The sequence below is a fragment of the Malus sylvestris genome, chromosome 6 (assembly GCF_916048215.2).
Source record: "Malus sylvestris chromosome 6, drMalSylv7.2, whole genome shotgun sequence".
Lineage (NCBI taxonomy): Eukaryota > Viridiplantae > Streptophyta > Magnoliopsida > Rosales > Rosaceae > Malus > Malus sylvestris.
Window position 1 is genome coordinate 18,155,859 of NC_062265.1, and position 27,558 is coordinate 18,183,416.

General features: G+C 41.3%; 2 protein-coding genes across 4 annotated transcripts; both read right to left on the reverse strand.

Moving 5' to 3' along the window:
- Positions 1 to 1,163: 1,163 nt before the first annotated feature.
- LOC126626343 (major strawberry allergen Fra a 1.06-like) lies at positions 1,164 to 1,765 on the reverse strand. Its single transcript, XM_050295649.1, has 2 exons — positions 1,582 to 1,765; positions 1,164 to 1,462 (listed from the first exon to the last, which is right to left on the reverse strand). The coding sequence occupies exons 1-2, from the start codon at positions 1,763 to 1,765 to the stop codon at positions 1,164 to 1,166; spliced, it is 483 nt and encodes a 160-aa protein (XP_050151606.1).
- A 19,901-nt stretch (positions 1,766 to 21,666) lies between these two features.
- Positions 21,667 to 27,358, reverse strand: LOC126626341 (RHOMBOID-like protein 2). Of its 3 annotated transcripts, none has more exons than XM_050295645.1 (5): positions 26,888 to 27,354; positions 23,932 to 24,095; positions 23,571 to 23,737; positions 22,156 to 22,406; positions 21,667 to 22,010 (listed from the first exon to the last, which is right to left on the reverse strand). In XM_050295645.1, exons 1-5 carry the CDS (start codon positions 27,166 to 27,168, stop codon positions 21,899 to 21,901), a joined length of 975 nt encoding a protein of 324 aa, XP_050151602.1. In that variant the 5' UTR covers positions 27,169 to 27,354; the 3' UTR covers positions 21,667 to 21,898. The 3 variants fall into 3 exon arrangements, with proteins under 3 accessions (XP_050151602.1, XP_050151603.1, XP_050151604.1); XM_050295646.1 differs by having other exon boundaries at positions 24,025 to 24,095; positions 26,888 to 27,351; XM_050295647.1 differs by lacking the exon at positions 21,667 to 22,010 and having other exon boundaries at positions 22,152 to 22,406; positions 24,025 to 24,095; positions 26,888 to 27,358.
- Positions 27,359 to 27,558: the final 200 nt, after the last annotated feature.

Genomic DNA, 27,558 nt, shown 5'->3' on the forward strand with positions numbered 1-27,558 from the left:
CTAAGGTACAAAACCCTTCCCCTTGACTCTATGCTCTTTTTCGTATGTAGATCGTAGGGAAAAGCCGTACGGAAAAGCCGACATAATGAGAGAGAAGAGTGGCCTGAGAGAGTGAGAGAGAGAGAGTCCACGATGATGGTGGTGTGGGTGTGTAGATGGGTGCGTGCGTGGGTGTAATGCCAGGGAGAGAGTCCGAGAGAGAGATAGAGAGTGAAACAGTGAAATAGTGAGATAGAAGAGTGAGAGATCCGAGGGAGATGCCGGAAAGGATTTATGGGTTTGGGTTTTTTTGGTTTTTTTTTAATAGAGTTAATATTATAATATTTTTAATGTATAAAAAAAAATTTGCCACGTGGCAGCCACATCAGCATTTAACAAACCAATGGATGGAAAATCTAACGAATGTATTATTTTGAAATAAAATAGTACGTGAGGTATGAAAGTGAAATGTTTTAAAGATGTTGTATGGGGTTGTAATAGACTTCAAACCTAAGGGGGTATTATATAATTTACCCTAAAGAAAAGGTACATCAAGGTTTTTTAGAATCAGGTGGGTGAGAAAAGAGCATTTTTACTTTTTAACATTTAGTGATGGATGGGTATATAAGGTGGGGTGAGAAAATTAGATTGGTGGGTGACATTAACATCACTCATCCATTAAATGGTAGCTCAAAGTGAATGACAATAATAGGTAATAACTTATGTTTATTTTGTAACAAGATGTTCATAGTATAACAATCAACGTTGATAGTCTAATAAAGAATATGGTTCTATATCTTGGGAACAGATCCCCCTCCTGAGCTTAGGAGGCTGAGCCTCCTGAGCAAATCACATAGGCCTTTGGATTTTGATCATACGGCTACAATTATTATAACTTTTAGAGGGGTCCCCTGTTTGTAGCCCGTGTGATTTGCTCAGGAGGCTCAACCTCCTAAACTCAAGAGGGGATCGATTCCCCTATATCTTCAATCATTGTATTGCTAGTATTGGACATTTAACTTTTTATTATTATAGTGATTTTATTGAAACAAAGGTATCAATACCCTTAGTCTTTTTCCAACTAAAACATCATTGAATGAAAAACAAAAAAATAAAAAACTTGAACTTATGTCAAGAAGACAACAAGGGTAACACACAAATTACAAATATGCATAACATCAGATTTAGTTGTAGGCATTAGGGTTGGCCACAAGGTAGGTTTCAAGAAGCTTGAAGAGACTAGAAGCCTTCTCTTTGCCAGCCTTAACATGCTCTTCCTTGATCTCAACACCACCCTTGGTATGGCAGTGACTGGTGGTTTTGATGATGGATCCTCCATCAGGAGATGCGGTCAATTTGGTCTCATAAGCGATCCTCTCAATCTTGTCAGACAAGGCATCTCCTTCAATCATAGAGTAACTGTATGTAAAGTTGTGTTTGTCAATCCCATCCACCTTATGCTTAACATACCCGTATTGGCTGCCTGCAAATGAATTAAAACATAAATTAGTACACAAAAAAAGTCTTATTAATAACTTGGAGTTCATTCAACTATAAAACATATGAACAGAGGGAGAGAATATTGAGGGTTGTCTAGCTAACCTTCACCAAAGGTAATTTTCTTGATGGTTCCAACACCTCCATCGCCTTCAACGATTTCAGTGCTTTTGATTGCTTGTGGAGCAATCTTCGGGATGAGGTTATCACCATCAAGGATAAAAGCCTTAAACAATCCAGGTGCAGGGATGGCAGAGCTGAACTCGGTTTCATATGTAAAAACACCCATGATGAACTTTGGATATGGAAAGTGATCAAAGAAAAGTCTGATGCTGGTGAGGAAAGAATTATGAGGGTGGTATTTATAGATCACAACTAAGAGTCTGATGTTGTGGTTCGATGGTGGTCCTTCTTGTTTGTCTACCAGTTTATCCAAGTTGGTACTAAAAATCTATCAGATATGTCCTAAACTGTCAAAGAAAGCACTCTGGGCCGAATTATTTTCAACACTTGCTTTTAGACTCTGTATTAAACAAAATGTTTATTGGGGCCGGGTTCTGGATGGTCTTTAACTTTTTACAATTTAATTTGAATTTTCAATTCATTTGATGTTTTTTTTTGTCGAACGATATATTTTGTTAAATTAGATGTTAGATTAGTCACCGACGAAGTTCAAACCTACGCCGTCATGCAAGAGTTCAACTCATTTCCACCAACGAGATTTGTTGATGCACAAAACCAAAGGTCTTGGAACAATGTAAATCCGACCATGAATCTGCATGAAATGTAAATAACACAAGATGTATCGTGGTTCACCCCAAGGTTTGGGCTACGTCCACACTGATTATGTATTTACTGAGGGAGAAAGAGAGCTCTGAGAGTGAGAGGAGATATGAGAGGGGTGAGAAGGCTCTAGAAAATGGCCTCCCCTAATTGTGAGGGTGAGGGGTCCTTTTATAGAATAAGGACTCCTCACTTATTACATATTTGCCCCTTCCTTTATTACATAATTACATTTAAGTCCCCCAAGTCTTCAGTCAAGAGAGTCTTTTGGCTGGAGACTTGAAATTCAGTCCATGTGTGGGCTGAAGTAACTAGATGTTGTCTTGAACTGATGCTCGATATGAGGCAGTGCTCAATCTGAAATGATGCTCAACTGTCACATGTTGCAAGGCTGCTCGGCTTGTGGCTTATGTTGCCTTGGTTGGCTCGGCTTGTGGCGTTCAAAGGTGAGGGAGTCCCTTTTATAGAATAAGGGCTCACTCCTCAATACATGAATGATGGGCTAGAGTTGATGTTCTCTAATGATAGTGAGGGAGTCCCTTTTATAAAATGAGGGCTCGCTCCTCAATACATAAGTGATGGGCTAAGTCCCCCAAGTATTTTTCATAAGTGCTCTCTAATGAAAGTGAGGGAGTCATTTTTATAGAACAAGGGCTCGCTCCTCAGTACATAAATAATGGGCTAAGTCCCCCCAAGTATTTTCATGAGGCCCAGTTAAGGCCCAATATATGGTACATAATGTAGTCCCCCAAGTCTTCGGTCAATAAAGTCTGTTGGCTGGAGACTTCAAATTGAATCCATGTATGGGCCGAAGTGGTGGTTGTTCGGAGGCGGTAATTGTATACCCTGCACTGAAGCTTTGTAGGTGAAGCTTTGCAAGTGAAGCTTTGAAGCTAGAGCTCTGTAAATGAAGCTTTCGAAGCTGGAGCTTTTGTAAATGAAGTTTTTGAAGTTAGAGCTCTGTAAATGAAGCTTTTGAAGCTAGAGCTCTGTAAATGAAGCTTTGAAGCTGATTGACATGAGTGATGCTCATGAATGTTTATGTTGATTGACATGAGTGATGCTCATGGATGTTGTCATGAGTGATGCTCATGAATGTTAACATGAGTGATGCTCATGAATGTTGACATGAATGATGGTCACGAATGTTTATGTATGATTGTCATAAGTGATGCTCTTGAATGTTTACGTATGAATGACATGAGTAATGCTCATGTATAATTTGGAGTACTGGGCGTACTTTTGATCATCTGGTTGGTGGCATGAAGGAGAGTACAGGTTGTACATTTCATCACCTGGTTGGTGGCATGAATGGCTAGTTGCCAAATGATATTAGAGTACGGGTTGTACATTTCATCACCTGGTTGGTGCTAATAGCGGCAGGTTGTTGAATAATTTTGGAGTATTGGGCGAACTTTTAATCACCTGATTGGTGGTAATAGCGGCGGGTTGCCGAATAATTTTGGGTTTATAGGCCTTTGCCCTCTACACAACATTCTAGCCCATTTATTTTGGGCTTTGCCGTTTTTTTTTTTTACCCTCTGATGGGGTTTATACAGATGTCTCCGAGAGATAAAAAATAAATTACATCATACATCTGTCAAAAAAGTAAATTACATCATTCTGATGGGGTGTTTATTTCTTACTTTTGCTTTCTGCTTTCTGCTTTCCGTCGCACTCTCTCCGTCTCTTCACTTTGTAGACAAAAGGAATCGTAATAATATGAGCCTTATAATTTTGCCCCTTTTCTTCTTTTCTCTTTTCCTTTTTCTTTTCACTTTTGCTTTGCACCTCTGTCTTTGCTTTTCTCGTGGTATTCGCAAGAGATGGTGATGGGTATCCTCACTGCTTGCTCTGGCACCGTGTGGGGTGGTGCTTGACAAACCTTACATGTTTTTTGTGGGATATGCAAATGCCATCCCTTCAAGTGAGCCATCGATTCAAAAAGCCATAAAAGTTAAAGCCATCATTAAGAACACCACAATAACCCAGATTTCTCAATCTCCACAGTCCCAAAAGTATTGTTTCTGTCGGTGCTTCCAATCTGCATTCCTGCTGAACTTTTAAAATGGTTCTCAGACCACATTATACTGAAATTGTCGTCGAAAGAAAGTGTCGGGGCAGTTTGGTGGTGAAGACAGACGGCTCATCGGGAGTTTTCCCAGGCTAGATCACGACGACGTTGTCGCAGGGAATGTCCATGGCTGACTCCGTGTTTGCACAGATCTACCCCTGGGAATCATTGGTCTTTAGGAGATGGCCTAGGAGAGGTTCTCTGTGAGGGCAGCGATCCTGGTAGCACTGGAGATCTTCATTGTCGTCCTTCTGGGAAAGACGTGAGGAAGCCGTGAGAAGAACGCTGGAGAGGTCTAATGGACTAGCCGGCCCAACTACAAATTCAAGCGCAGAAGCTTCAGCAGCTCGCTTGCCGTAGCTTCGGTGCTTGTGTTAGCGCCTTCTTGGCGAAAAAAGATGGCAGAGGCAGAGAGCTCAGAGGCAGCAAGGCTATGCACGACGACATGGGCTAGAGTACTATTTGGTTGTACAAGTGAACAACTTGGGAACCCATTTCGTTTCCGTGGCGACTGAAGCTGAAGAGCGCTGGAGTACCGTTTCGTTTACATGGGCTGGATTCTGCTTCTGTGGCGGTTGAGCCGACGCCGTTTTGGGGATTTCTTCGCCACGCTTGACTCCTTTGACCTGACCCAAGATGTAAACCTCACTCAAACTAGATGCCATAATCTCGCTGAGATAACGCTTATGAGAGTGGGAACTGTTGAGGTAAACCTCATCTTCAGGATCTCTACTCCGCTTCACAGATAGAGGTGGTGAAGAAGACGATGAAGTTGATGCCGCGGATGCATTTGCAGATGATGAAGATTCTATCTCTGGGTTATTGACTGGTCTTTGATTTTTCATGCGGACATACGAGAGTTATGTATTCTGCCTTGGATTTTTGCATATTTGGAGAGAGAAAGAGAGAGAGCTTGGTTTTTGGGAAAAGCTCCAGGAGGGAGGTTTTGGGTTCTGGCGTTTGTGCAGATTCATAGTGGTGAGATGAAAAAATGAGAGAGAACCGACATAGCTTTTCGTGTCGTTTCCCACAGACGGCGCCAAATGTTGATGCACAAAACCAGAGGTATTGGAACAACGTAAATCCGACCGTGAATCTGCAAGTAATGTAAATAACACAAGATGTATCATGGTTCATCCCAAGGTTTGGGCTACGTCCACACTGATTATGTATTTATTTGAGGGAGAAAGAGAGAGCTCTGAGAGTGAGAGGAGATGTGAGAAGGGTAAGAAGGCTTCAGAAAATGGCCTCCCCTAATTGTGAGGGTGAGGGGTCATTTTATAGAATAAGGACTCACCACTTATTACATATTTGCCCCTTCCTTTATTACATAATTACATTTAAGTCCCCCGAGTATTTATACGAGGTCTAAATACGGAGGCCCTAAATATGGTATAAACAGGATTCATTTGATGTTTTTTTTAATGGTTGGCCATGAAAGTCCAAAATTAATAAAAGGGGTTTATGAACTTTCATCCTCAAAACATATTGAAATACACAAGTGTATCAAAATACATTAAAATGAACCAATATACCTAAATGTCTGTATCGAAATTTGTTATATAAATTTATATATCTAAATGTCTTACCGAAATGGATATACCAAAATATATTAAATGAATTAGTATGCCTAAATGAAGAACACAAAGTGTATCGGTGTATATTATGTAAAAATATTAGTTTGCCTAAATGTCTTTAACAAAAGTATATTATAATATATAAAATGAAAATTAGGATAAAATGTAATTAATACATTAAAATTAGGAAGAAAAGGGCGGATTAGGATAAAAAATAACTAATATATCAGGTGATTAAATGTATGATGACATGGACATTGGATCAAGCGACTAAAATTAGTTTTTAATCTTACAGAATGTTTTTGTCTCAAAATGATTTTTTTTTTCATTCTAAAATATTTTTCAAGGACTAAAATGAAGTTTTTTTTATTAATAAGGGGGAAAATGTTGGAGCGCTTAATTTGGTTTTATACAACTGAATAAACTGTTCTTACTGCACATATAGATTGGCACATTAAATTTCGTATTTCAATTTTATTATGTTTTGGGGTTAATTAAGCAAGAATCTCCAAGAAGGGTAGTTTAATTTCTCAGCTCGTAATAGCCAGCATCATGGGTGTCTTCACACATGGAACTAAGTTCACCTTAGTCATGAAGTTGTTCCAAGCCCTTGTTCTTGATGCCAACAACCTCGTGCCATAGATTGCTCAAGAAGCAGTTAAAACTGCTGAAATTTTTTAAAGCAACTCCACCCCACTAAGGCAATTATTGTACGGGCTATTGAGCTAAGGCAATTACAACCTCAGTCAAAATCAACTAATCTTCACAAAAAAAAAAAATTGTAATGTGACATAATGATGAAGTCGGCATGACATCATCTCACCGTAGGTGCAGAGGCGGCGAAAATGACCCAATTGCTAAGTCGGGGGGGGGGGGGGAGGTTGGACCCACTGAATTGTTAGGTTTTACGTCTTGAAATTAGGTATATGTTACATATTTGCAATAATATCTCGATATCATTGGTTATTGACATGTTATCAATATTTTTTTTAATTCTTGTCGACACATTATTTAAAATATGTCATTCAACAAAATATAGAGAAAAAGTCATATTCTATTGCACTTTTCACTTGTTCATAATTACCTAATGATAATTTGTTCTTTCTATTATGGCTGGTGAGAGTGTTGATCTATTATACGCAAAAGTGACCTCAGAAATAAATCAAGTCGTGATAAGAATGGTGTACGAACATTGCAATGTAAAGAAATACTATGATGATCACATTCAGTCGACCGTTTACGCTCTCAAATTTATAAAATACGAAGAACCCCCGACTGCTGGAAATCGAGAGGGTCTACCGAGTCATATGGACAAGCCTTTTACCACCATACTTCCATCAAAATACATATTGTAATGGATCATCTGACTTGATCCTTCATTTTCCTAGTAGGTGATGGGTTTCAAGTTTGGAGTAAGGACAAAATACGATCTTGCAAACATAGAGTCACACTAAGAGGGAATGAGGTGATATAATACTCATTGGGAATATTCTCTTATCAAAACAAGGTGATAAATATCCCGGAAGAGCTTACGGACAATGATCACCACATACAGTATACACCATTGAATGTTGGACCCTTAATATTTAATAGAAAATTTCATCACCCTTGGACTTGAGTATTCCGTCAAGGAACTTTGTGAGGTTTGATTCCCTCTGTAGAGCCAAAAATAATTTCAAAAATCATGGAGCTGACACGTGGATTATTTTCTAAGAAAGACAAGTTTGCCCTATTAAATGAGCATGGAGCAGCCTCATTCACTACGCGCAGCTGAGGTAGAGTAGGCAGAGATCAACGACTGTTGAAGGCACCCCTGCCCGTAGAAAAAGTCAAAGGTATTTATAATAGAATAATCTCTTATTGTTATCATAAATACATTTCTAATAAGAGAAGACCTATTTCAAGTAAGTTATCTTAATTCCATTTATTTAGGATATTTACCTAATTACTCCAAGATATTTATTTACACAAATATCTTAGAATATTCCACCCAAAATCCACCCTAGGGCCGGCCCACTTCCTTCTTTTCTCCTATAAATACTTCATTTATCTCTAAAATTCAAGAGGCTTTTGCTGCTCGCAAACTTCTAAACACATTATTTCTATAATTCTAACTTTGGCATCAGAGGTTCTTCGGCCAAAACCCCCTCATTCATCATAAGTGCATGAGGCTTTTGGCCTTAATCTTGGGTGTTATTATTTGTATCTGCAAATTGGTGCTTTCATTGAGAGCTTTGATCTGAAGACTCGAAGAAGACTCTCCCTTTCAACTTCCTTTGTTCGTAAATCCAAGACTACGATTGTAGGGAATTCAGAAACCACAACCAATGGGATCCCCTACGTTGAAGGACGTGGACCAACGGATGAAGATTGCGACGTGGCTCCACACTGTTGATCTTGGAGGCTCACAACAACAAGGACAACATCTTTGCCACCATGAGGTACCATGGCCATGCCAGCAGCGGCAATCACCACTGTAGTGGCCCACAGGGCATCTTCCACTTAACGAGAGGAACACTAGGGTAAAAGGCCCATGGAGCAAGCAGCCAACAGACGCAGGCTTAAGCAGCTGCTTGCTCTCGCCAGCAGCCCTTGGCGCCTATTACCTTCACTTGGACGCAAGTTGCCTAGACCAAGACAACCCAAGCCGGGCCAACCGCGACACAAGATGTAGCCTAACTCGAGCCCAACGCGCCTCCAGTTCGAGGCCAAGTAGGACAAATTGAGGCGGCCTAGCGCCCATGTGCTCGACCTGCTCCCGTAGCCCTCTAGACGGTTCAACATGGTCCTAAAATAATTCAACCAACCCAGATCCAAATTCCGAGGCCGACGGTTGAACCAAGGGTATTTTCACCCCACCTTATTACAAATCTGACCTATCATGGCTCAAGATTTACACCCGGAGTTAATTACACTTCCACTACTCAAGCAGGCATTTATCGTCCCAGCTCTTCTACTCCAAATGGCAAACAACACTTATCTCGACAGGTTAACAAGCGCCTTCGCGTAGCAGACTACCTTGGTAAATCAGCTATTGCAGCATACCGAGATACAGCATGCCTCACACGAGATGTCCCAAAGTAGGATAAGGGCAGGCGATGTCGTTTTTCTTTAGCAGCGTCCCGACAAACAGCCACTTGACCAGCCACAAATTGAACGTTCTAGTAGTGTACGCTCTTGCTTAGGCCCTCGAGATAACGTATATTGTCGTCTTAGCATATGGATGAACGTGCTCATGCACTCTCGGTTAGGCCCTCAAACAAGCATACATTCGCGGCTAGTCTCGTAATGAGCATTATCCACCTCACATCGAAGCAGGCAGCACGACGGACGGAAGGAAGCATTCGTTCAGTCCGGCTCAAGTTCAATCGGCAGCCTACAAGTAATCCGCAGCCTCGACATAAACGAGCCAAGCATAGGGAATAGCAGTCGAGACCAGCAGGTCATGACTGGGGGCAGCTGGAAGCGCCACTACCCAGGTAGAGGCAAATTCAGGAAGAAGTAAAAAGGTTTCTAGCTAAGCAATTGCATCGAGACCACGGATAAAACCCTTTCGCAGAGACGTGGCACACATAGTAGATCACCTTTCACGGAAGAGATCGAGCAGACAGAGCCCCCACGTAAGATTAATACGCTGCATTTTACCCTATTTAAAGGAGACAGAAACCCAGAAAGTCACTTGAAGCGCTACCGCAGTGCAATGAAGCACTATAGAGCCAACGACGCTTCAATGTGCAAGATATTTGCCACTACTTTGCAAGGCAAGGCGTAGGATTGGTTCTATACCCTGCCTCCACAGTCCATTCGGAGTTTCGATGAGCTTTTCACTAAGGAATACTCATCATATGGCTCAATCAAGAAGAAGTCCGATCATTTCTTCAACATCAAGACGAATCTAAAAAAGTCATTCCGCGACTATGTAAAGAGGTTAAAGGCAGATAAGGAGAAGATAGTCGGCTACAATGACTCGATCACCAACACAGCCTTCCAAAATGGACTCCCTGCATATCATCCTCTATTCGGGGAATTGATCATGAAAGAAAACCTGACTCTGGCAGAGTCATTCGCTCTAGCGGAGAAGCATGCACTTTGGGATGAGGCCCGATGAGTGAACAAGGCACCTGAGCAGCCTTAGAATAAGTTCGAGACAGCTCATAATAAGGTGGACAAGCAACAGTCCAACAACATAAGTAGGCAGGGGCCAAGCACAGAGATCGGTCCCCGACAAGAGGAGGTTAGGCCGCAAAAAATTATACCAAGTTTTAGATCCTGATCAATCAAATCCTCTGCGACCTCAAGAGTGAGCCTTGGTTCAAGCTACTAAGATAACTCAAAGGAGACACCTCCAAGCTATATCACACTAAGTATTGCGCGTTCCACTAAGGTCTTGGTCACACGACCGACAACTGCTATACCTAGAGGGACTACCTAGAAAAGCTAGTGAAATAGGGTAAATGTGACAGATACCTGAACAAGCCAGCTGCACATCCTAAGAGGAACGTACACGCAAACAAAGAGCCACATATCAAGACCATTAAAATCAACGACATCTTTGCCGAGTCCGAACACTTGGAGGCCACAAACAACTCCAAGAAGAGGAAGATCCAGCACGCTATAGCAATCTCCCAAGTTCAGGCAGTCGACGCCAAACTTGGACCCATTGTTTGTTGCACCGAGCAGGATGCTCAAAGAGTTGACTTCCCAAACGAGGATGCCTTGATACTGTTCATTCAACTGGTATAAGCTATAGTCGACATAGTGATGATGGAGAACGGAAGCATAGTAAATCTACTTCAACTATCCATCTTTCAGAAGATAGGCTTGGAAAACACGATAATACCTCAAGCAGAGGTATTCACCGAATACATCTCAATTGTTATTGGCAGCATAATACTCGATGTGAGAACATCACCAGTAGTCTCAAAGCAGACGTTCATTATTATCATTGACCTATCTCCCTATGACAGGATTTTGGGAAGGCCTTGGTTAGTGAAACTGGGTGCGGTAACCTCCATCGAGTACCAGAAAATTTGATTCTGCATCCTAGGAGGAGGATTCGAAGATATTAAGTCTAACCAGATCACATCCCGGCAATGCACAGTACAAATGCTGAAAAAGTTAAAGAAGAAGTCTTTCAACCCCGTAAAAGCTACTAAAGTTTGAAAGGACAAACATGCTACCCAATAACAGCCACAACAGGCAGATCAAGATGATGGCACTCAGGAGGACACGCAGACAGAAGAAAACGGATGAAATCTAGAAAATGACTTCGAATACATCATTCTTGATCCCAAGCAGCCGAAGAAGACGACTAGAATTGGCACACGACTGAGCCCAATCATGCTCAACAATTTCCTATCGTGCTCACCAATCGATGCAAGCCCTTTATCAAGGCCATTAAGAAGACGCAAAAAGACAAATGGGACAACGAGTGTTAGAAAACATTTCAAGACTTGAAGAGATATTTGACATCCCCTCCATTATTATCCAATCTGGAAGCAATCGAGGAATTATACATCTACTTGGCAGTCTCAGACGTAGCTGTTGAAAGAAATATTTGTGAAACACAAGTTCATTTGAGCAGCATCTACAACATGCAATTAATAATTAAAGGTGGAATCATGCTTGTATGCACTCGAAAACAAAACTTTACCCATGAAATTCAAGGCCTAGTGAGTGTGGTGAACCAAGACTCAACTTAAAACCAAAGTGAGTTGAGAAATCTTATACCTTTGTTGATTCCTCTTTGCATAAGCAAAGGCTAATCACCCAAGAGATAGGGTCTTCATTCCTTACTTCTTAGCTCCATGGATTTCTTGGATGAGAATGGTAGAATGGATTCTCCAAGTTCCCAAAATAGAGGAAGTAAGATTGCTAGCTATTTTCATCTAGGGTGGCCGGCCTCTTAGAGAGAAAAGAGAGCGTTGTGATCTCATCTTTTCTCCAAAAGAAACCCCTAAGGATGAAATGGTTATAAAGTTGCCTTTATACCACCTCACAATGGAGTAGCAAACTTGCAATTAAGGCAAGTTCACTACCTTTCTCTATACAGCCAGCCTTAAGGGTTTATTGGGCTTTCAAGCCCTTTGGGTTTTCAAGTTGTCATACAACTTGAGTTATTGGGCTTGACATTCAAATCCCATTGGACCTTGCGGCCCAAAACTAACCCAAGGTCTATAACGAACTTATTCGTTTGATTAATTAACATATTAATTAATCCTAGCCATAAATAATTAAACCATTTAATTATCCTTACTCATCTCCGTTGTTTCTTCAATCTCTACCTTACTCAATGTACGATCCATTAGGTTCCTTTTAGCGACGCAGTGGGCGATTAGAACTCTTCAAATCGATTGTGAATTGAAACTTTCAATTCTCCCTTTAGTGATTACTCACCTTTAGGGCTTCCACAAACCATGAGTGACACCTAGCAGTATGTCATAGCTACCCAAGCTAATCAAAAGAGGTGGAGAACCTATTCAGTTTAGGATTACAATGCAATACAATATTTCTCTAATACAATACTCTTGACCACATTATTTGGTTTGATAGTTTATTCATGTCTACTATCCAATGTGATTCTTTTACTTATATGATTACCTTGAATGTGATTTGGAACGACTTCCTAAATCTCATTCATACTCTGGCCAGAGATTCTTAATCATATCATAGAGTATTCTCCCTCAAACGGTTTGAAGGCTAGAGATCCCTTGTTGTGCATTCACTTGCCTCTGTGGCTAAGTGGCTTAACCCCAATTATGTCGTGGACACCCTCTGATAGAGTGACTTTGACATAGTCAAAGATCAAAGACCTAACCATAAGACAACTATGATGCCTCAGGTCAAATGACTACTTTGCATTATCCCAACCATGAGTTCTCATGTGACAAAAAGAATGAATCTTATTTGGGAAGGTATGTACAAGGTTAAAGAGAATGCTTTAACCACAAGAAAAGAATTCATTGCTGCCCAAAGAGAATGCTCCAAAAAGATGAATCTTATCTGGGAAGGTATGTACAAGGTTAGCAAAGCAGGTGGCAAGGGTAGTTACACCCTTACCACCATGAACGACAAAGAGATCGACAAGCAGTGAAATGTATACAACCTACGGAGGTACTACGCATGACCTCCTACTTTTCCATGAGCTTTTCTTAAATGAAATAAGGCTTGAAGACTCAAGCAGCTCGGCGAGCACTACCTCATAAGCTGAGGGCTATCCAGTTGTCACGCAGTTTCTACCTTTCAGCTAAGTTCGATATTCTTCCTCTCATTTTTCAATGATGATTTCTAAAGTTATTCTTCACTTGGCTCGATTGTGTATCTGCAACAATTTTCTACTCCTACTCTTATTGAAAATCACGCCCAATCAAAGACCTATTGCAAAAATTGGGCCCCATGGGGACCAACCATGATCTCCCCTTGGGACAGGGTAAACTACGCACTCTGAATATCCAACATGAGTGAGTTGGGCTGCCCTGGTGTAACTAAAGCATGATGGCATGCGCCGACATCCTTAGAAATAGCCACATTGGTCTTTTACAAGGCTTAGCTAGATTGAAGGAATTTAGGCCTTTGGCTTAATCAGTAGAGACTCGAACCTCAGAGACGGATGAGGCACGCAGCGCAACTCGCCTTTTGGACAACTGCCCATGAAGATGGACTGCAGATTGAGCATCCTTGATGTGATCAACTACTTGCAATTACCAGCTGAACATCTTGTATGTGACCAACTAACGATCTTCGTGTTACTGAATAGTATTCCCTCTACCTGTTAAAAGGACATCATTTTTGTGCATCTACTATATGACCAGCTAGCATTAGCAGATAAGTATCCCTGGTGCAATATATAGGTGATCTTTGTGAGGATACAAAATTCTAGCTCCGGCTACACTCATGGGGTTCACGTGGTTTAGCATCCTTAATGTGACCAGCTAACGTAAAGAGCTGAGCATCATGTATGTGACCAACTAGTGATCTTTCCGTATCCTTGGAAACCTAAAGTCGTTGCCAATTTAACGAGCAACCTACAATTTCTGGAAGATCCCTAAGAACCTAAAGCCATTGCCAATTCAATGAACAACCTACAGTTTCTGGAAGATTACCTACGGTACACTCTTCAAGCAGTTAACCGCATAAACCTATGCAACCGCACAATCTTGTGAAAGGTTATCAGGTTAGAGCGCATATGCATTGCCTAGCACAGAACAATCCCTTAGGTTCACACTGATTCATAAAATGTTGTGTTACTTGCTACGCAACTTACGAAATTGGTTACATAAAGTGCAAAGCGTTCTTTCAAACCACTGCCCACGAAATTACATAGAACCACACACTTTTGATGTGAAAGGGGAGCAAATTTCGTGTCCCATCAATCTTTAGTATGTTGTGATGCATGCCACATAGCTCAAAAGATTGGAAAAACGACAACCACATAAGCAGCCAATGGTCAGGGAGTAATAACGTGAGATAAAGCTCAACAGTTCAACACCCTAGAATATCAAAGCTAATAACCGAGCAGTCACGCAGACTTGCTTGCTTCTGTAAGTAAAGGGTTTGACTATTAGCCCTCTGGTTAACGGCTTCGCAGAGGTTCAAAGCCTAGATCGACAGTCACATAGGTCATGCAAGCCCGTCTACTTATTAAAAAGTAGCACGCTTCACTAACTACCTTGTGGTTAAAGATCTAGTGTACCACCAATATGAAACATGCAACTACGGAGGTCATTCGACCATACAAGTTAGAAGTTTCAAAAGATACCTTAAGCAAGCGAAGATTCACACCTGACAACCCGAAGTTGGCGCCTAAAGCAATAAAGATGGGTTTGACTGCTTTGTTCAAAACAGGCTGCTCAGTTGTTCATTCTAAGGTTAAAGCTTGAAGCAAGGCAAAGAGACAAAGATGAAGTAAGGCGAAGGAAAATAGTTTATTAATTTCTAGCAAATTGGTACACTAGCACAAAGGCCAACAAACTTCAAGCAAAGGAAAAAGCAAAGCAAGAAAGGAAAAGAAAGTAAATCCTAAAGTCTATCTAAAAAGACAACTCTTCAACAGCTTGGATATTTTCAGCAGCCGCTTTACTTCTAGCACCATCAACCTTTCGCACTTCATCTACACCTACCCCATCTTGAGCAAAATTGTTGCAAGCCGTCCTTGCCTGGGCGGTACCACCTTCGGCCGCACCTACTTATGCAGCCTGATCCTCAGCTGCTTCACTAACGGCACTCTCAAATGAAAACTTAAACATATCATTGGAATAAATAGCAAAAAAACTCGAGGTCTTTATCAAAGAAGGCGAGTTAGATGACATGCCAAGTAAATGATCTATATAGCCAAGCTTGTAGAAGTCAGCTTGACCTTGGGAAAGGACAACCTCAAGACTTGATTTCTCATTCTTTAGCTGTTTATTCTCCTCATTCAAGTCAATACGAGCATTCTGGAACTCATCTGTTCCTTTTTCAGGTTCTCGCTGGCAGAAAACACTCCTTGTAACTCCACTTCCGTAGACTCAAGTTTACTGATAGCCTTCTTGAGTCAAACAATTTCATTATGCATGGCAAGTAGCTCTACGTCCTTAGCATCATAGGCAAACCGAAATTCTGAAATGGCATGCTGAAGGTCCTACACTAGTAATGCTTGGACTTCAATCTCATTCTCTACAATGCCATACTTCCCCATGATTGCGTCAAGCTAAGCCTTCAAGCCACTGATCTCTTAGCAAGCGGTCTTAAGCTGCTGAGCAGTGAGGGCAAAGACATCAGATCCTTTTAAAAAGATCAGGCTTTAGCAGTGCATAGGTCTTAGAAAACTCCCCTAAGGCTGGTTTGGCAAGCTGAACACAGCTGCTTATGCGGGTAAGGGCTTCATTCTCAACAGGATGGGCCAGCCTTGGCATCGATTAGCAATGGAATCGCCATCATCGCTTTTTGCCACTGCACGCACCTCCGAAATCAGATCGAACTTTGGCATAGAAAGTTATCTCGGAATAAACATAGGCACAAGGGGCACGGCAAAACTCATCTATTGCACAATCCTATCAGCAACTATTCTTACAACCCTCAGAGTAACATGCTTCACAGATTGAAATCCAACAGCCTTTTCATTCTCCTTGGAAGAATTCAAGTTAATCACGAGCCTCCCAGCAGTAGACGAACCTTCGTGAGCAGCAAAGAAAGTCTTCGACTTTTTCTCCATCGACAGCTCTTGAGCAGGCGATCAAGATCTCTTTCTCCCGCCTCTACTAGTAACAGGTTCCATGACGACGATCAAACGAGTAAACACCTTACCTTTGATCCTCCTAATCTCTTTCTACGGGGGCAGCCTACCTTTCTCTTTATGAATAGGACTGAGTTGTTAACGTCATTCATAATATTCAGCAAGGATCCCCAAAGCAATATGTACCTTCTTCATGTCTGGAGAAGTGTTGGAAGTTGAACCGAATTCTGAATCTGCATAAACAAATGAGGAAAAATCGAAAGGCAGCTCAACAAAAGTAAAAAAAAAGCTTAAGAAATAAGCAGCCTACTTACCATCGATCAATGCAGTCAAAACGTACAGCCCAGGCAAGGAGTCATATTTTCATTCTCTACTAACTTCTAGGGTTTCCCTGGCTCAGTCATGATCCTCTTTGCCCGAGTGATTGAAAAGTCTATGGTAGGTCATCAGTTGATCAACACTAACCACATTTAAATAGCACTAAGTATGAGCATACTTCACAAAGTAGATCACTTCTTGGAAGAATTGAAGCATGGGAAAGGTGAACCCCAACACGAAGTAGTAAGGGTGAAACTTGATAGCTTTCCTAGATCTACACGGTTCACTGTTGCTACCATCTTTGGCCTACTTCACATGAACCCTAAACATAATTGGGTGCTTACACATCTTGAGAAAGTCTTTAAACTGTTCATCGGAACCTACCTTGACATGAGCAGCCTTGAAGTAGCCTAGCTTACTTGTAGATCCGCCTTGGCGATATAATGGCAGAATAAATTCATCATTCTTTTGGCTTGAGGAAGACATGTTCCAAAATCTTACAATGACGCAAGGAAAAATTATCAGAAGGCTGCACAAAGAAGAAACAAAAAATTTTCATAAAGCAGCGCACCAGGCCGCAACCTAGCTGGCTGCCCCACGAACCTAGCAAGAGGCATTTCATCTCCTCTTTCCTCACGGCCCAATGGCCATCTGGCTCAATTCAAATGGAAGGGGCTGGCGCCCCTACGCCTCATTCTCACCCTCGCCATCTCCATCGCTGCATGAGCCTGAGCCTAACAGCCCAGTCAGCTTGGAGGCCCGCACCTCCTCTCTCTCTCTTTCAGCCACACAGGCCCGTGCCTAGTGGCCCATCTCGAGCGACCCAGGACCAACGTGACAGCGCCTAGGTTCATGTGCACCTGGCCCCAGCCAACCAAGCTAAGCCGTACCAACCATCGGCTCCCTGCCGAGTTGACTACCCAATAGCAGTCCCATGCTGCTTCTCCAATAGAAATCGTGGCATTCTAGCCACTTTTTGCCACATCTGTGACCCTTGTCGAGCCAAAAATTCAAGCCCTAAGGCTTTGAAAAATGAAGAAGAAGAAGAAAACTAAAATAAAAAAAAATTACCTTGAAGAAAAAGAAAAGCAATTGAACACAATTCTTTGCACGGGCAAGCGAAGAAGATTGCTAGGGGGAACAAATATCCTCTGGCTTTCTGTCTTTCTTGCGGGATTTTAATTGCCTAGCAGGTATGGGGGTCTTTGTGGAGCCAAAAATAATCCCAAAAATCATGGAGCTAACACGTGGATTATTTTCCAAGAAAGACAAGAATGCCCTTATTAAATGAGCAGGGAGCAGCCTCATTCACCACACGCAGCTGAGGTAGAGCAGACAGAGATCAACAACTGCTCAAGGCACCCCTGATCGTAGGAAAAGTCAAAGGTATTTGTCACATCCCGGCCCAGTGTGCCAACGAGGACGTCGTGCCCCTAAGGGGGGTGGATTGTAACATCTCACATCGCCCAGGGGAGTGGATCATGTAAGCCTTATATGTATATTCCCATCTCCACCTAACTCGAGGCCTTTTGGAAGCTCACTGGCTTCGGGTTCTGTAGGAACTCCGAAGTTAAGTAAGTTCGGATGAGAGCCTTCCCAGGATGGGTGACCCATTGGGAAGTTTTAGTGTGAGTTCCTAGAAACAAAACCGTGAAGGCGAGGTTGGGGCTCAAAGTAGACAATATCGTGCTACAGTGGAGTCGAGCCTGGGATGTGGTAGGGGCCCAGGCTGGGATGTGACAGTATTTATGATTGAATAATCCCTTATCCTTATCACAAATACATTCCTAATCAGAGAAGACCTTCAAGTAAGTTATCCTAATTCTATTTATTTAGAATATTTAACTAATTACTCCAAGATATTTATTTACACAAATATCTTAGAATAGTCCACCCAAAATCCACCCTAGGGTCGACCACCCCTAAACTCTAGAGGACCGGCCCACTTTCTCCTTTTAACCTATAAATACTCCATTTATCTCCAAAATTCAGAAGAATTTTACTACCCGCAAACTTCTAAACACATTCTTTCTAGAATTCTAACTTTGGCATTTGAGGTTCTTCAGTGTGTGACAAGGTTCTAAAAAACGTTAGATGCTAGTCGGGAGGTGGACTGGGGCATAGTGCTTAGGCCGGGGCCTAGGTGGACAAGGCGGATATAAGTAAATTATTTTATATCTTTAATATTTTGGTGAATTTGATAATATGAGATGAAAGTTTAAAGGATTATAAGTTTGTAGTACTTACTACATATTTTCAAAGGTTATAAATATATAGTGAACTTAAAAGAAAAGTTAAATTTGTAGTGTAAACTTGTAGAGTCCGGATCCTCTTTATGAGGATCCTAGGGATTCGTGAATCGTGTTCATTCATCATACATCGTGCAGTCAAAAATCATTTTAAAAATTTTTATTTAAAAATAAACATAAACAGTACTTGACAAAAACTGATCGCATGATGTACGATGAATGGGCACGATTTATAGATCTCTAGGATCCTCACCAAAAGGATCTGAAAATGATCCTGTTGGAAACTTGTAGTGTGTTGAAAGCATTTTCTTAAGTGGAATAATGTGCCCATAAAAGGGAGGTGGGGCGCACCACATGGATATTTAATATATGTCTATGTTAGCTGCATTTCCCAATTCCAATTGATTGGAATCAATTGAAAAAATAATTAAACAAAAAGGGTAAGGGTGTTGTGTATTGTCTGTCACGTGGGTTGGAATGGGAAGAAAGAGAAACTCTTTTCTCTTTCTTCTTCCTTTCGTCTTCTTCGATAGAAAGTTGTCTAAAATGCAGAACCAGAACACAGAAAGAGAACCAGCTGCTATGCAAAAAAAAATAAAAATTCTGAAACGCCCGCTTAGGCCACCCTAGCACCGCCTAATCTCTTTGTTGATTTTTCTTCCGACTATGGGTTAATCGCAGCAGCTGGCCACCGTGTAGCGCCTAGGCCTATTTTTAGAACACTGGCATGGGAGACTTTTAGCCTTAATCTTCGGTGTTATTATTTTGCAGGTGCAGATTCATCAATCAAAGGAAGGCAGAAATTTGTATCCACATCCTCTTTTTCTTGTTATTTTTCCTTTCTTTTACATTGTATTCTGCTTTTTTTCTTTGTTTTAGCAAACATGTGTGTGTATGCTTTTGTTGCTACTAAAAACTATAGAACCTACGTGGCGAGCAGGTCGAGCAATTAATAAGCTAACAACATCTTTATTGCGAATGCGGGCGTGCTAACTTGTGACCGAGCTCAGTCAGGTGAGTAAAATAGATGTGGTGATAGCGTCGAATGCATTGCTAACTTATGTATTCGAGCAATCACGGCCGGGGAAGGAACACGTCTCGGCCTTGGGTTCTAGAACCTGAAGGCAAGATTGCTAGATCACTGCAAAGTTCAATAACTGGTTCGACTTTCATTGTGCCGAACACAAGGTAACCTGATAACACCTCACTTCACCAAGAAGCTAATGAGATGACCTCTTTAGGAGAAAGAGCTAGAAACTCTTCGCCAGCAACTTGAATAGATAACCATATAGGTAGAAGTAGTGTTGTTACTCCAAACTAAAGATGCTCCTAAATCGCTTGATCTTTAACTCTAGTGTTGTTAATCCAAACTGAAGATGTGTTGATGAAGGGTTGGTGTTAGTATTTTTCTCAAGGATAAGAGAAAGATTTGCGTAGAGTGAGGTTTTATGTAGAGCGTTGAGTTGAAGGTCCATTTCTGATGTAGAGCACCTTGTATTTATAGGAGTGAATTTTGACCAAGTTTGCCGAAGTAGGGTCTCAATAGGAATATGACTCTTCAGCACACATTTGGATATTCTTGACATTATCTTATCATACCCATCTCCTGCTAAAACTCCATCTCTATCAAGCCTCGGCTTTTGGACTTGAACTAGGACTCCGGACTTAGTCATCTTATGTGTTCGATTCACTTATTTTTAGATCAATCACATGTTTTAATTCTTGGAATAATTCGAATCTTATAAAAACCTATCATGATCCTTAACAATTTCAACTCCAACATGACTCGACTGAGCCACGCCTAGATCTGATCCTTTAAGAGCCATACCTCAGCTAGGACTCGAAAGAATTATATCCTTCTAGGCTGAATCATCTGGCCTGAGAAATGACCATTGAGCTGGGAACCACAATCTCTCAACCTGAGTTATCTATCCTCAGCCCAAACATAGTATTTAGGCCCAAACTGTTTCTTTTAGTATAAAAGTTTTGTTCTTTCAAAAACCTGATGACCAATAATTTATATGGAATTTGATATTAAAGTTCAAATTAAACATTAAAAGCACATCTATTTATTCTTCACTCTCTCACTAACAAAATTGTGACAACGAAATCAAAATCGTGTTACAAACGGATGAATTTTTGCAAGTTTGGCCATGAATTTACAATGAACTATCTTGTTCAGGCCTCTCTAAAACAGATTTATTTATATTCTTTATTATTAGAGCCATATTCTAATCTAAACTACAAAAAGGTGCTTGAAATTTGGGCAAGGACGGGTGAAGCACTAACAAGTTCTATCAAGTGAGGATGTTTTTACCCTTGTAACTTCATGCATTCCATGATGCGGCCAGCTTTCGCAGTTTTACCCATTTGTCACCTACTGATCTTCAGAAGTTTTCAGGTCATCTCCTACTAACTTCTTTACGTTACCTTCTGCTTACCTTTTGGAAAGAAATAGTTCCTTGCTGGAAGCAATTAGGGTGCGTTTGGTACGCAGACGGGACGGAACGGAACGGGACGGGACGGAACGGAACGGAACGGGACGGGACGGAACGAAGGTGTAATTTTTGAAAAATACATGGGGTATATTTGTCTTAAAATGGTAAAACAGTGTGTTCCACAGACGTGGAACAAACCCGTTCCAGGGGGGGAGGTGGGACGCAAAAACACCCAAAATCTGTCCCGTGGAACAGCCCGTTCCACCCATTTTTGGCGTACCAAACGCGAGACGGAACGCCTCGTCCCGTTCCGTCCCGTCCCGTCCCACGTACCAAACGCACCCTTAATCCTCCATTTTGACACATGCAGACATTTTATAGAATCAAACATTTTATTTGTAACGTGTCAAACTGTGATTAGTATGGCGCGATTGGCATGTGATTGATGGGGAAGTAAGAATGCTATTTCCAATATTTTCCTTATGGAGAAACTCCTCCTATTTTGTATAAGACCGTACCTCCATCCACACCAGTCACAGGGAGGAGAAAATCCACTTTGTGTAAAAACAAATCTCATGTGTACATCGTCCATAATCTGTATCATATATACATTACTATCTCCATGTTCCAAAGCAAGCTAGAATATCTCATCTGTCGTTCTACGCCATGTACATCAGTGACTAAGCTCCCATTGAAAGAAAGAAAAACATATCATACAAAGAAAAGAATAGGAAATGAGATGGACTCGGAGGTGGATGAGACTCCTCGTCTCAGTTCCGGCATCTCCATTTTGACGTTGGCACACAGCTTAGGTAATGGCACCAGCCGCAGTGCTTATTTAAGTTCTCTCCCTTGAACAGCAACACCAATCCCGTAGTTAATCTGCGTTTAACAAGAAAATGAAAATTAATCATCTCAAAAGACGCCTCGTGTCTGCAAATGTGTATACTGAAACTCCTCCAATACAAGGAAGTTGAATTGTATGCAAAATTCAAACAATGATTTGACAATCCGGCAACAAGCTTACCCGGCAATCAGTAAGGCAGAGGCAACCACCACAAGAACATATTGGTAAGCCTTGTGCTTAGATTTGACACGAGCATTGGCTGGAAGATTCCGAGACTCTATCCATCCAAACTGGGGACGAAGTAGAAAAATAAAGCCAAGGAGAAACCCGGTCAAGAATCCGCCAATGTGAGCGAAGTTGCCAACACGAGGAAGAATTCCAACTGCTAAGTTAATGGCGATAATGACTACGAGCGTTAATAGAGCCGCAGCCTGGACAAGCAAGAGAAGAGAATTTGTCAATGACTACAAAACATTCAAATTTTAGCACGAAGCCATGACACAAATACAAGCGTCAAAACCATTAACAGAATATCAACTTCACTTGATAGAAATGAAAAAGGCTTAATCGGATAAATAGTCCCCGTGGTCATAACGTATTCGGAAGGTAGCCCCTGTGGTAAAAAAAATCGGATTTAAACCCTTGTGGTCTAAGTCTGTTAGGATTTATACCCAAAATTGAAACTTTCGTCATTCCTTCGTTAGTATCATGCACGTGAGTATCACATGTGGGGATAAGATGGTCATTTTCCCTCAAACTCTTCCTTCTCTCCCAAAGCTCACCATCTTTTCTTCTCTGCGTTCACAAAGACGCCGAGCCCCAAAGAAAGGCCATCACCAGACCACCACCACAACCGTGTCACTCTCTCTTCTTTTCTCCCTCAACACTTAACTCCCTAGTTTCTCTAACCTCTCATCTTCTTTGTACAACAACATAGATGGACTAAACCCTAAACCACCTCGCAGTTTTCAAATGAAAATCCATCAATTCCTAGTCAGATTGGACGAGACTTAGACCACGGATCACTTCCCCTTCATCCTGAGGTTCGGATTCGAGCTTGGGAGACTTGAATCTGCCTCTATTTCGCGAGAAACCAAAAGCCCAATTTCGGGCTGACAACCTCAGGCCGTTCTCAGGCATTATCCGGCCACAACTTGGTGTAAAAAGGGTATATTTCTACTCTTTGATCTGTGATCTTCGTTTTGAGATAAATTTGGTGTGTTTTGGTAAAGATTTTAGGGTGAATGGAGCAGAAAATTTTCCGGCTAGCCGGTGCCCGTTTTCTGGGGCGCATTGGGAGCGAAGGGAGAGTTTGAAGGAGAGAGATTGGGATGAGGGGCCCAAAAATTTTTTGTTTATAATGAAACGGGGATGAAACGGGAGATGAAATGACCATCTTATCCTCACATGTGACACTCACGTGCATGATACTAATGGAGGAATGAAGGAAGTTTCAATTTTGGGCATAAATCCTAACAGACTTAGACCACAAGGGTTTAAATCCAAATTTTTTTACCACAGGGGCTACCTTTCGAATATCTTATGACCACGAGGATTATTTATCCGATTAGGCCAATGAAAATTTGAGGACAAACCTTATTGGTGTATATGCTCCAGTTAGTGATAAGCTCTGATAACATAGCTCCGAGAAGTCCAAACAAAGCGCCAGAAGCTCCAACAGAAATATTATTGCTCTGAATGAAAAGGGCAGATAATATGCTTCCACCAAATCCTGACAACAGGTAGATTATCCCCACACGTACTGCCAGATCATTCAAACATATAATTGAGGTCAGAACGCAACAAAAACATCATGAAAAGATGTAAAAAGAAATACATTAGTAAGAAACCAACAAGGCTTAGAATATCTAAACAATTATCAACATAGAAGAGAACATATATATTTGATTTTCTATATTTCACATATTTGATGACGTAGGAAGAGAACTAGCATACTGAATCCAAATTGTTGTTCAAGACGGATGCCAATAAAGATCAAGCTCAGCATGTTTACAAGCAAATGGATGACACCGGCATGCAACCACATACATGTGAAAAGTCTCCACCCTTGATGCCCATGTACAACCTTGAACCATTCAAGAGCTCCCAATTTTTTCAATCTGCAAAAGCAGGAATTATGACTCAGATAATGCAAATCGAATAGGAAGAAAGAAAAAAGTACTTGCCCGTCGAGAAACACCAGAAAACCACTTCCATTGAATAATTACAAGCACAAAAGAAACTTATAAATTAAGAAGCAGATAAACACTCCGGTCCTTTAACTATGACACGACAGGATTAATCACCCAAAAGGTCATCACTTTTTTACCAGAAAAAGGGGTCATTCTTCTAAGTCCTGAAGGAAATATTGTCCTGACATAACCTTGTTGGATTAATCAGCAACTTTTCGGTTCCAAGCAAACCAAACACAACCAAATAACAAAGAATGAAGAAGTTGAAAAGTCCCACCAATGTATGGAACCAAATAACTAGGAACATCATAGAATTAGAACCAGTCCCAATTCACATCAATACGAATTAGAATCAAAATTTAAAAACAACTGCAACAACAAAGAACAAATGAGTATCCACATAGCATGATGACAACAACAACGACAACAACAACAACAAAGCCTTTTTCCACTAAGTGGGGTCGGCTATATGAATCCTAGAACGCCATTGCGCTTGGTTATGTGTTATGTCCTCCATTAGATCCAAATACTCTTAAGTTTTTTCTTAGGGTCTCTTTCAAAGTTTTCCTAGGTCCTCCTCTACCCCTTCGGCCCTGAACCTCTGTCCCGTAGTCACGTCTTCGAACCGGAGCGTCAGTAGGCCTCCTTTGCACATGTCCAAACCACCGTAACCAATTTTCTCTCATCTTTCCTTCAATTTCGGCTACTCCTACTTTACCTAGGATATCCTCATTCCTAATTTTATCCTTTCTCGTGTGCCCACACATCCAACGAAGCATCCTCATCTCCGCTACACCCATTTTATGTACGTGTTGATGCTTCACCGCCTAACATTCTGTGTCATACAGCATCACTGGCCTTATTGCCGTCTTATAAAATTTTCCCTTGAGCTTCAATTGCATACGGCGGTCACACAACACGCCGGATGCACTCTTCCACTTCATCCATCCAGCTTGTATTCTATGGTTGAGGTCTCCATCTAATTCTCCGTTCTTTTGTAAGATAGATCCTAGGTAGCGAAAGTGGTCACTCTTTGGTACTTCTTGATCTCCGATCCTCACCCCTAACTCATTTTGGCCTCCATTTGCACTGAACTCACACTCCATATATTCTGTCTTTGATCGGCTTAGGCGAAGACTTTTAGATTCCAACACTTCTCTCCAAAGGTTAAGCTTCGCGTTTAACCTTCCCTGAGTTTCATCTATCAACATTATATCATCTGCGAAAAGCATACACCAAGGAATATCATCTTGAATATGTCCTGTTAACTCATCCATTACTAATGCAAAAAGATAAGGACTTAAGGATGAGCCTTGATGTAACCCTACAGTTATGGAGAAGCTTTCGGTTTGTCCTTCATGAGTTCTTACGATAGTCCTTGCTCCATCATACATATCTTTTATAGCTTGGATATATGCTACTCGTACTCCTTTCTTCTCTAAAATCCTCCAAAGAATGTCTCTTGGGACCCTATCATACGCTTTTTCTAAATCTATAAAGACCATGTGTAAATCCTTTTTCCTATCTCTATATCTTTCCATCAATCTTCGTACGAGATAGATTGCCTCCATGGTTGAGCGTCCTGGCATGAACCCGAATTGGTTGTCTGAAACCCAAAGTACTCTTCTGAGTTACTTAACTCCCCCAAAGTACTCCTTTCATGTCCTTCATTGAAAAGATTATGAAAATAACCTCTCCATCTGTCTTTGACCGCATTCTCTGTAACAAGAACCTTTCCATCCTCATCCTTGATGCACCTCACTTGGTTTAGGTCCCTTGTCTTCTTTTCCCTTGCTTTAGCTAGTTTATAGATATCCAACTCTCCTTCTTTGGTATCTAATCGCTTATATATATCATCATAAGCTGCTAGCTTAGCTTCTCTCACAGCTTTCTTCGCCTCTTGCTTCGCTCTTCTATACCTTTCACCATTTTCATCGGTCCTATCCTTGTATAAGGCTTTACAACATTCCTTCTTAGCCTTCACCTTTGTTTGTACCTCCTCATTCCACCACCAAGATTCCTTTTGGTGTGGAGCAAAGCCCTTGGACTCTCCTAATACCTCTTTTGCTACTTTTTGGATACAACTAGCCATGGAATCCCACATTTGGCTAGCTTCCCCCTCTCTATCCCACACGCATTGGGTGATTACTTTCTCTTTGAAAATGACTTGTTTTTCTCCTTTTAAATTCCACCATCTAGTCCTTGCACACTTCCAAGTCTTGTTCTTTTTTCTCTCTTTCGACTATTAAATCCACAACCTTCTCTTCTGCTTCCAGTTCCTGTCGCTTCATAAAAATATACGAACACGTCTTCCACTCGTTCAAGTCACTGTCAAAATCTCTGCTTCCCAATTCCTTCTTCCTCTCAAATGTTTACACATAGCACGATTTGAACAAATTTAAAAGAAAAAAAACTAGGAAATAAAAGAGAAATTTCAGCATCAAGAATTGCTTACTAACATATTGGCAGTCCAATTTACGAATATATCAACAGATATTTCGATATCAAAGACCTTGAAAAAACAGTAAAATTCTAATAAATCTATACACATCCAACTAAGAAACCGTAAAATTAGCCCAAAAATCCACAGGTGGTATCGTAATCAAATTCCACAAAACCAGAACCCCAAATCAGGTGAGGCAGTAGAATCACAAAACCAACAAAAAAAAACAAATAAAAATCACGAAATTGAGCGGTGGGTAAAGTCAGAGAGAGCTCACGTCCTAGAAGAGGGACCAAACAGAGGGTTCTCCTTGAGAGGCTGGAACGAAAGCCGAACAAGAAACTTAGCCACGCACTTTCCATCGAAACCAAGATTGTGTTTTGGGCAGTTGTTGATGATCATGGCGACGATGAAGACAACAATATTGGCCACCACAAACATCGGAATCAGCCACGACGTCCATTGGGCTTCGGAAGTTCCCACGTAGTACTGGTTGGAGTTATAACTGTAATTGTTGGGTCTGGGTTTTTCTGGTGGTCCTCGTTCCGGATCAGCCATTGCTTCGATTGTTTGATTCCTCTCTGTCTCTGTCTCTCTCAAGAAAGTCTGAAACTTTGGCGGTGTAGTGTGAGAACGGCGTGTGCTTTTGGGGTGGGTTTGGAAGTGTAAATATTTGAGAGGAAGAAGCAATTGGGAAGCAGAGATTTTGACAGTGACTTGAACGAGTGGAAGACGTGTTCGTATATTTTTATGAAGCCACAGGAACTGGAAGCATAAGAGAAGGTTGTGGATTTAACAGTCGAAAGAAACAAGAGTAAGAAGAAATAACGGACTTGGATTCTCCCTCCCATTTCGGTGCCCTCTCTCTCTCTCTCTCTCTCTCTCTCTCTCTCTCTCTCTCTCTCTCTCTCTCTCTCTCTCTCTCTCTCTCTCTCTCTCTCCTCCTGT

Bases quoted from the DNA above. Each gene is read 5' to 3' on its own strand.
- LOC126626343 (XM_050295649.1), bottom strand. From the start codon at position 1,765: ATGGGTGTTTTTACATATGAAACCGAGTTCAGCTCTGCCATCCCTGCA. The intron at 1,463-1,581 runs GTTAGCTAGACA...ATTCATTTGCAG, and splicing joins GAAAATTACCTTTGGTGAAG to GCAGCCAATACGGGTATGTT.
- LOC126626341 (XM_050295645.1), bottom strand. From the start codon at position 27,168: ATGGCTGATCCGGAACGAGGACCACCAGAAAAACCCAGACCCAACAAT. The intron at 24,096-26,887 runs GTGAGCTCTCTC...CTGCTTTTGCAG, and splicing joins TTTGGTCCCTCTTCTAGGAC to ATTGAAAAAATTGGGAGCTC. The intron at 22,407-23,570 runs GTTTGTCCTCAA...TTGCTTGTCCAG, and splicing joins GGAGCATATACACCAATAAG to GCTGCGGCTCTATTAACGCT.